Genomic DNA, 10598 nt, shown 5'->3' with positions numbered 1-10598 from the left:
TGCTGCTCCACTGCTTGAGAACGGGAAGGTTCCTACTTAAAACAAATGTTATCGGTATAATAGGTTCATACTTCCTACAGAATAACTACCTAAAATTATTACAATTCACTCCGCACATTAGGAAAAAAAAACACGCTACTACTTTACGCCATGCCAAAATTAAACATGGCCGCGAAACTTTCGGCCTCCCCGCCTCCTTTTACGTAACCAGGTTATTTTCCTCTGATTGGTCAGCCTTGTCCTAGCGTTTGGCGCTAGCCCTTGCGTAAGCGAAGGCGACGGCGGCGGCGTGCCTGTCTGTAACTTTGGCGGGGGATGTTGATGCTGCGTCACTGGTAGTCTTTCTTCTTCTTGTGAGTGTTTGGCGCGGGAAGCTGCAGCAGGACCGGCACAAGCGCGGAACACTGGGTTTTTAGTCACCGCGAGGCCGGCGGCCCTTGCATCTGCACAGGAGTAGAGAAGATGGCGAATAAAGAGAGTAAGTGGGCAGAAAGCTGCTTTATGAGCACGTTTTGGGTTTCTAAAGGGACGGTACTGGGGATGCAGGCATGCTATCCGGGTGCTACCGATTATGACACAGTTTTATATTAAGAAGCTGTGGCCGCTTTGTTTACTGCACCGCTTGTGGTGTGTATGGGAGGCATACCGGATTCTCTTAGGCCTTATCCTACCGCGTAGGCTTGCTGGCTACGGTCCCTATTGCTGGCCTGTAAGGCTCTGGGCCCTCAATTAGAAGAGGGAGTTTATAGTTTGGCACTGTAAGTCGCTACATTTAGTTCCACTACAAGCCAGTTGCCAGGCAGTATTAAAAAATGTAAGATGGGGGATCGACAAAGTGATGAGAATTTTAAGTTAAAACACATTTAGAAATGTAGGTATTGCCTTGTGTAAAGTTGGACTGATCTTTCTTGGGAAACAGAACCAGAGCTTTCTTACTTGCACCACAATAAATGTATGGCATGTGTAACTTTGGTCTGACAGGCCAGACGGCATCAGATACGCTTGTCTGGTGTCTGGTGAAACTGGTAGAATTCTTCACAGGCTGCACACACCTATTCCATCTTTAAACATTTCCTTACATTAAATCCTCCTGTTCTTTTGAGTGATTTACTAATGAGTAAGGTATCGGGCAAGTTTTTTTTTTGTATGGAATCATTAGAAATGTGTTCCTTGTGCCTGAAGTTGTAGAAGTTTCTGCGCCTACAGGGGCAAGTGTGCCTCATAAGCAGGCAGATAGGTTTTTGAGGTGCTGTGGCTCTTCCTTGAGGGCCCATAACTGTTAAACATGCACAGGGCTTGGGCTAGTGTCAGATGATCAGCATCTCAAAATAGAGAACACAGTACAGTTATCCAAAATGCTTGGTACCAAGGGTATTCTGGATAAAGGATCTTTAAGTATTTTGGATCTCCATACTTTGTCTACTAAAACAATCAGTAAAATATTAAATAATCCCAATAGGATTGTCTTGCATCCAATAAGGAATAATTATATTATTATTATGCTCTCTTCACCTCTTGTATTGGTTATTTATTGCTTTATATGTTACTCTGTATGTCCAATGTATGAAACCCACTTATTGTACAGTGCTGCAGAATATGTTGGCGCTTTATAAATAAGTGTTAATAATAATAGATCCCATACCTGTACAGGGTTCTCCTATGGTTACAGTACAGGTAGATAAATGCCAGCTGATACTGATGAATGTTGTGATAAGTGTTCCAATAATCACTTTATCTTTTTGTTAAAGGGATAATGAACTTGCGGTGTGTCTTGCTGGACACTGGCTATATGGGCACTGACTGATGTTATGGTGCATCCTATAGATCTGGGTCTGCCCAGCAAACCAATGCTGCTTTCTTCCAACCATGCTAGTTAATCACCGGTGCCACCTACTCCACTTGGTGTAGCTGTTCCGTCTGTGTATTCAGAGAGGCTTCAGATGGGGTTTTTTTGCCTTCCTCTGGATCAGCTAGTAGTTTGGCAGGTTATATATAGGCATTATGGTTGAACGTGATGGACGTATGTCTTTTTTCAACCCAACTTACTATACTATGCTGTGTAGTTCTTATTTCTGGTAGAGCACAGTGGGGAAAATATGTCACTCAAATGATGTTGGATTAAGTTTACTTAATAAATTATCTGATGTTTACATTGAAGCAACTCTGGTTCAACAACAATACATTGGCTGCCTAGTTATACATGCACACCTTATGCAGCATGTAAATGTTTACAAGCAATCAGTGCTGAGAGGTTTGTTAACAGCCAAGTTTTTGTACGTCTGTTTGACCTGACTAAGCAATTTAATGGTTTTTACTGAATTCAAACAGTAATGCATTCTATTCTGAAACATTTTATAATTTTTTTTTCTCTCTAGTGTTTGAAGATACAGTGGAAGAACGTGTCATCAATGAAGAGTATAAGATATGGAAAAAAAATACCCCATTTCTGTATGACCTGGTTATGACCCATGCACTTGAATGGCCAAGTCTAACAGTTCAGTGGCTCCCGGATGTGACTAGGTGATTTTTTATTTTTAAATTCATTTAATAGCAAATTTTAGTTGTTTTACATGATATTTAAAGCATGGTTAACACCTATTGCATTTTAAATACAACATAAGTAAATTGAAAATAAAAAATGATTGATGAACTTTGTATAAAATACTTGTGAAAAAAAACTTTAGTTCCTAGTTGTTGCTCTGTGCTGCAACCAAATACAATTGTAGAAATGCAAAAAATAGGAAAAAAACTTCAGCAGGTTTACTGCAAACCAGTTATTTTGGGTTGTGGTAACACGACATGTTTCGGGTCAATACCCTTTATCCTGCTGAAGCTTTTTTCCTATTTTTTTGGATTTCAACATTATTAAATTACCTAAGGAGCTGTGGGTAGTATCTAAGATTAAAAAATCTATATCATACTTAACAGATTGCCGCTGCCTTTAAATTTTATTTTCTAGATCAGTGCTTATTTTCAGCAAAGTGGGCCAAATATCTAACATTAAATTTTTAGGGGCTTAATTGTATTAACATTTTTCATCTTGTCTATGTGTACTGTGTATACTGTATACAAAGCGCAACAAGAAGCAAATTACATTTGCACATATTTATTAAGTGAACAGTATCCGTACCACAATACTTATATCTTAATTCCAGTACTAAATTTGCTACAAAATAAGCAGACTTGTCAAATGAAAAGGAGATATATTCCTGTTTTGTTTTTTTTTGTTTTTTTTATATAGACCAGAAGGAAAGGACTATGCGCTGCACTGGTTGGTCTTAGGTACTCACACTTCAGATGAACAAAATCACCTTGTAGTGGCTCGTGTCCAGATTCCCAATGACGATGCCCAGTTTGATGCCTCACATTATGATAGTGAGAAAGGAGGTAGATGAAAATGTTTTAAATATATCATTTTAGTTAATCCTCTATAGTTATTATATACTAAATATTTTTTGTTTGAATTTTTTTCAGAGTTTGGTGGCTTTGGTTCTGTTAGTGGCAAAATTGAAACAGAAATTAAAATTAACCATGAAGGAGAGGTGAACCGCGCTCGTTACATGCCCCAAAATCCATGTATCATTGCAACTAAAACTCCTTCTGCAGATGTGCTGGTTTTTGATTATACCAAACATCCTTCTAAACCTGGTAAGTAGATTATCCCAAAATCTATTATATAGAGTAGTAGTGGTGGGAGTTGGTGAGTGCCACTTGATGCAGCATTCATTCAGAATACCAGGTGTTTAATTGAACATTTTTCATCCTATGTTTAGACCCTAGTGGAGATTGCAGTCCTGATCTCAGACTTAGAGGACACCAGAAGGAAGGCTATGGCCTATCTTGGAACTCAAACCTTAGTGGACACCTTCTCAGTGCATCAGATGATCATGTAAGTGTGTATTCACCAGGCAACAGATCTTACATTTTCCATCTATGTAGCTACTATATCCACTTGGCTGCAGAATGTTTTCAGATACGTTTGATATTTTAATATGTTTAATGCAGGTTCAGCTTAGCTCTTTTTGATTTCTTTTTATTGCATTACACTTGGTAAAGTCTTTTAAAAAAATTACCGTATATATTTAAGTATAAGCTGTTCCGAATATAAGCCGAGGTACCTAATTTTACCTAAGAAAACTGTAAAAACAATTGACTCGAGTATAAGCCTAGGGTGGGAAATGCAGCAGCTACTGCCAAGTTTCAATAATCGAAATAAATACCAATAAAATTACATGAGGCATCAGTTTTTAAAAATTTATTTCAAAGAAAAACAGTAAACTAGCTCTGTAAGTGAAGAAGAGGGTCAACAAAAACAATATTGTATCAGCAATGATACCTTAAGTGTACTACCCCCTTAGCTCAATCAGCAACCAAGCTAAAACACAGAGTCCTTCAAATTTAAATATCCTTCAAAATTAAATATATAGTTTATATAGAATATAAAGTGCAATGTCTAGTGCAGAATGGGACAGGTGAGGATGGTAGATGGAGATGAATTTGGGAGAGGGCCAGGCAGGGGCGGACCAAGCCCCCCCCCCCTTCGGGAACGGCACATGCACGCCAAAGCACAAGCGAGGGGAGGGGGGGCACACGCGATCCGAACGGTCATTGCCTCCACCGCTAATGACAAGCGGCGGGGGCAATGACAGAGGAAGAGGAGTAGGGGTAGGCAGGAGAGGCTTCTGCCTGGCGCCCTCCAATCGTTGCGCCCTATGCCGCTGCCTCTTCTGCCTACCCCTAGTTCTGGCCCTGGGGCCAGGGCACTGGAGGGTCTGGTTGCGGGTGGCCTAATTTGCACACAAAGGACAGAGGGTGCTAGTCTGGAGGGACCCATGGCACCCGACTCGAGTATAAGCCGAGGGTGACTTTTTCAGCACTTTTTGGGTGCTGAAAAACTAGGCTTATACTCCAGTATATACAGTAAACTTGTGGTGATTTAGGGATTTGGTTAGTTTATGTAATTATAAATGTCACCTTTTTTTCAAATCCTAAAGTTCCAAATAATTGCTGCTTATGTGTAAATTGTTTTTTTTTTTTTTTTATTCTTTCAGACTGTTTGTTTATGGGACATAAGCGCAGGACCAAAAGAAGGCAAGGTAGTTGATGCAAAAGCCATCTTTACTGGCCATTCTGCAGTAGTAGAGGATGTGGCGTGGCACCTTCTGCACGAATCCTTATTTGGCTCTGTTGCAGATGATCAGAAGCTTATGATGTAAGTACAAATTATACAAAGCTGCAACATGACGAAGGCCTGACGCTTTAAAAGAAACTATACCCCAATAATGAATGTGTCGTTTATCATATCAAGTGTCCCATGAAAGAATCTTGGCAAGCTGCAAACTGTAAATGTATTAAAAATGACTGCTTACTGGACTTTGCTATAAATGAACAAAAACTATTAAAGACGGTGTTTCCCACTTGTGGGGCTTGGAAAGTGGAGGGTGAGCTTAACCTGAACTGAACAGTAACACCAAAAAATGAAAGAGCTTTAAAGTAATAAAAATATAATGCACTGTTGCCCTGCACTGGTAAAACTGGTGTGTTTGCTACAGTAACACTACTATAATTTATATAATAAGCTGCTGTGTAGCCATGGGGGCAGCCATTCAAGCTGGAAAAAGGAGAAAAGGCACAGGTTACATAGCAGATAACAGATAACACTATTGTATTCTACAGAACTTATCTGTTATCTGCTATGTGCCTGTGCCTTTTCTCCTTTGAATGGCTGCCTCCATGGCTACATAGCAGCTTATTTATATAAATTATAGTAGACACAGTAAAGATCTTTACTTTTCCTTAATATTAGCCTTAGATTCCAAATCAGCGGTTATGAAACACTTAGATCAATGCATTTCTCTTGGCAGCAGAGAAACTGTAAATATTGCCCTGTGTCTTATCAGTAAAAACAATAGAGTACACCTGTCACTTTGCATGTGGGGCCGATAAAACTACTCAAGTGTGCATTTTCAGACCATAATCCTCTCCATGTGACTTCATGGTGTAGCATCAGGCAGTATTTGTGTTTGGTCTAAAGATACCCTAAATTAAATCAAGTGGGTTTATCAATGACTAATGTTTATAACTATGTCACCTATGTAAATGTGCTTTTCTTAAGCATCATTCTTTCTCTCTTCATTGGCTTTCAGCTGGGACACAAGGTCAAATACCACTTCTAAACCCAGCCATTCAGTGGATGCGCATACTGCTGAGGTCAATTGCTTGTCCTTCAATCCATACAGCGAGTTCATTTTGGCCACAGGTTCTGCGGATAAGGTTAAGTGACTTTACTCCCTACTTACTCAATCATTTCCTTAAGAACTTAATTGAGACTTGTATCATAATTTTATTTTGTTCCCTTTGTAGACTGTAGCTCTTTGGGATCTCAGGAATTTAAAGCTGAAGCTCCATTCCTTCGAATCTCATAAGGATGAAATTTTCCAGGTTTGTTTTAACCCCATCATTATATCTGGACTCGTATTACCAAATAAATGTTGTAATGTTGTAATTATATTTTCTATAATCCTCTCTAGGTTCACTGGTCTCCTCATAATGAAACTATTTTAGCTTCCAGCGGTACAGATCGAAGACTTAATGTCTGGGATTTAAGGTGATTTTCATATCTTGTAAAATATGGTCTGGCATGTTCATATTTTATTGGAAAATTACAGTAGAAAAACTGCTCTTCCACAGAAGTAAAAAAATATTTTTGCAGCCCAATGCAAAAGTCTCCATTTGTCTATGGCCTATTGCAGAGGTCTCCAAACTTTATTACTAATGAGCCACAGTCAAATGTAAAAAGAGCAACACAATCCTCATAAAAGTTCATCGAGGTGTCAAATAAGGGCTAAGATTGGCTATTAGGTAGCCTCTATGTACACCATCATCTTACAGGAGGCTTTATCTGGTAATAAATCTTGTTTTTATTCAACCAAAACTTGCCCCCAAGTCAGGAATTCAAAAATAACTACCTAGTTTGGGGGCACTGAGAGCAACATCCAAGGGATTGGTGAGCAACATGTTGCCCCCGAGCCACTGGTTGGGGATCACTAGCCTATTGTGATAATAATGTGAAGCTTTGAGTAAGCCACACTATAACCTGCCCTTTTCATGCAAGGACTTTTTTTTGTGCAGTAAAAACTGTAAAATCACACGTTTTGATTAATACTAGTAATGTCCTAAGCATGGTTTCAACATTAGGAATTGTGAAATAAGTGTAATATACAGGAGAAGTCTGGTACTGATACAGTACAATCAGGGAGAGTGATGCAGCATTTACTATTTTCCCCTTAAATGGGATTATTGTTTTAAAGGAGTCTGAACAAATAAGAAATACTGTGTTGGAGCTTAAATAGAAAAGTGTGTGGTTCATGGCAAAGAGTATGTGTTCACTGTTTGTCTTTTTATTTACCTTTCTGACAGTAAAATTGGAGAAGAGCAGTCAGCAGAAGATGCTGAGGATGGACCTCCTGAGCTTTTGGTATGTTTGTGATGAGAACTAGAATTGGGTAACTAGGAATTATAGAAGTGGGATGGGCAATACTTTTTCATCCCTTAACAAGTTTGTTTAAGCTACATCCAATACCGTCACTAGCAGCAGCCAAGCCCTATGGCAAAATCATTTTAGGCCTTGATTGATCATATGACACATGCAAAGGTTTCAGTACTGGGTAGAGCACCCCATATTGTGGGGAGTTTTTCAGTAAGGCATCTTGCCTCAAATAACAGCATACAGTCTTTCTGTTTATGTAGTAAGCATAAAAGCTCAGGGTCATTCTGATAAGCAATTTTACCTTAGCTAGGCTACAATCTGGGCTTCAGTCATATATTGGTTGAATGTAAAACATGGCCGTTATGCTAATCTCTTAGCATTAACTGGCAGATTTCTCATTATGATCACAAATTACATTCTAATCAGATGTGTGAACATCTCAGATACCCCCCCCCCCCCACCCAGCATTTGGTCAACTTAGAATGCGCTGTAATGGTTTAGCAGATAAAGATCATACTTACAGAAGGGATCCCCTTATCTCAAACTCTAGATTCAGGTGTTATCCAATAGTATAAATGATGTTATAAAATGGTTACTTGTCTTTTAGTTTATACATGGAGGGCACACAGCAAAAATCTCTGACTTCAGCTGGAACCCAAATGAACCATGGGTGATATGTTCAGTGTCTGAAGATAACATCATGCAAATATGGCAGATGGTGAGTTATTAAATAGGAGCAACATGAGCATAAAATACAGGGGGGAAAAAAGCCTTTGACCCATTTTAACTTTTTTTTTTCTTCTGAAACAATTAAGTGGCAGCATGCTGATAAAATTTGTAACTACTTTTAGCCACAGTGACGGGTGAATCCTAACAATAAATGTGAAAACACTGCCCACTGCATGGCTATATCCTCTCATGTCATGTGGCCTAAAGGCGGGACATGACTTTTTTTTTTTTTTTTTTACCAGATCGTGAAATGATCAGTGTTTTGAATTTGCTTCCTCAACCTACATTTGTCTTTGTTTTAGCAGTTACTTATTGCAAATCGCTGACTCTTGTTGAGATACACCTAGATGATCAGTTCAGTACTTTTGTATCTGCTGTTGTCTGATTCATTAATAAACTATTAACTCTATTTCTTGCAGGCTGAAAATATTTACAATGATGAAGAACCTGACATACCAGCTTCTGAGCTAGAAGCTCAAGGATCATAGATCTTTTTCCTTTTTCTTATTCACACTCACTATTGCAGATGCTGCCACATTTGTGACGTGGTTAATGTTTGTGTAAGTTAATTTGCAATTCTGAGTACATGTATTGACATTTTCTTTGTAAATTGTATTGTAATATTCTTGCTCTTTGTATTGGATACCTGGGGGACTCGCTGAAGCGGCTGATGGAATAAAAAAAAAAAATTAATAACAATCTTAACATTTTGTATTTTGGGGGGGAAAGTACAAAGTTTGCACATTAATGTTCGCCTTAAAACACATGGCACCAAACACCATGGCACAGTGGTCTCAGGGCAGGACAATTTAAAAGAATTGTATGTGTAAAGATTGGAGATTGTCTAAGTCCATTTAAAGGGGATTTTGTGTGTGTGAGAGGCAGGTAATGGATATTCGAGTTGGCTATGCAAAGAAAAAAGACACTGTTCTATTAAACATTCATATTTACTTACATGTACAGAAATGAGTAGATAAAATGCCAGATTTACATTTGTGAAAGACCTTTACAAAATATGAAACAATGCCCCTTGAAATACTCTGTTTTGTCCTTTTTAGAGATCACAAAAAACTTGGATTGTAAAAAAAAAGTAATGTAGCTCAGAAGTTACAATTTTGTATTTTTTTTCTGGTTCCTGGATTCACCAAATCACTAATATTCAGCCAAAACTTTATTACAAACACTTAAAACAATGTGATCTTAAAGCTTTGGGCAAATAAATGCAATACACTTGTAATGTAATAAAACAACTGAAGATTTGGTCAAATAAACCAACTTGCATATTCATATGTGAATACATATGAATATGCAAGTTGGTTTATTTGACCAAATCTTCAGTTGTTTTATCCAGTCTGAAGAGGTAGATTATCTTTGTAACACCTGAGCCAGGGAGCCATTGACAAGAATATAGACATTTGCATTAAAGGGCAGTATATTGTGTATTTAAAACAAAAAGGGAACAAGGGGCATTGCTTATAGCTGTGGTTCTCAACCTTCCTAATGCCATACGGTTGCTCATGTTGTGGTGACCCCCAACCATAAAATTATTCCTAAGACCATCGGATCGGACAAATGTGTTTTCCGATGGTCTTAGGTGACCCCTGTGAAAGGGTTGTTCGACCCCCAAAGGGGTCCTGACCCACAGGTTGAGAACCGCTGGCTTATAGATACACCCACCCACCAATATTACTTTACAATCAGCTGCCATGTGACCCCTCCCCTGCATTATAGAAGGGATCATCTGTCTTATGTGCTTTTCAGTTGTTTTGCCTTGCACTTCTAATTCACATTACTGGGTTACATGGATATCACCCCACTGATGCATTCAAAACAGATACTGGCATAGCATTTGGTACACAGAAGAAGTATAATGAAGGCATCAGCACGTGTTTAAAAGTTTTAGAAAGAATGTTACAATTACAAAACCCTCGGGCTACAGCCATTCAGTGTATAATAAGCAAACTGATTTGTTGCAGTGGCATAAAATTACTGAGCTGGGCACATTGGTACCCCATGCATGGGATCACTTGTTACAAGGGACAGGGGAAGAGTAACCATGCAACACACCCTCCATGGCTGGATGGGGAGTGCTGCATGGTTAAGCCATTGCTTTATTGGATTTTAATAATTCAGATGTCATTACCTGAAACAGGGATGCTTCAACTAAAAAAAAAACAATTGCAAATTGTCACAGAATATCACTTTACATAATACTAATTTAAAGGAGGAGAAAAGTGCAAATCACTTGGGGGGTGCTGAATATTAGGCAACCCCAGTGATTGTATTTACTTACCTGATCCCCTGGGCTGGTTAGTAAATAATATACTGGGCTCCCACACATACACAGTAAAGTGAAAAGGCTGGCTTTCAATAGTTTGGC

At 38.7% G+C, this 10598-nt stretch overlaps 1 protein-coding gene across 1 annotated transcript; it reads left to right on the top strand.

Annotated features, from left to right (window-relative positions):
- The first annotated feature begins 367 nt into the window (after window positions 1-367).
- rbbp7 (retinoblastoma binding protein 7) lies at window positions 368-8917 on the top strand. The gene is given in 12 exon segments (NM_203954.1): window positions 368-478; window positions 2376-2520; window positions 3242-3387; window positions 3475-3648; window positions 3774-3889; window positions 5052-5212; window positions 6147-6273; window positions 6364-6441; window positions 6531-6607; window positions 7420-7477; window positions 8097-8207; window positions 8638-8917. Coding segments are annotated over 12 exon segments (1278 nt in total). The 5' UTR covers window positions 368-462; the 3' UTR covers window positions 8707-8917.
- The last annotated feature ends 1681 nt before the right edge of the window (window positions 8918-10598 follow it).

Source organism: Xenopus tropicalis, chromosome 2 (genome assembly GCF_000004195.4).
Source record: "Xenopus tropicalis strain Nigerian chromosome 2, UCB_Xtro_10.0, whole genome shotgun sequence".
In the NCBI taxonomy this organism is placed as follows: domain Eukaryota; kingdom Metazoa; phylum Chordata; class Amphibia; order Anura; family Pipidae; genus Xenopus; species Xenopus tropicalis.
The sequence above is the reverse complement of the archived record's forward strand: the minus strand, read 5'-3'. Positions and strand labels throughout refer to the sequence as shown.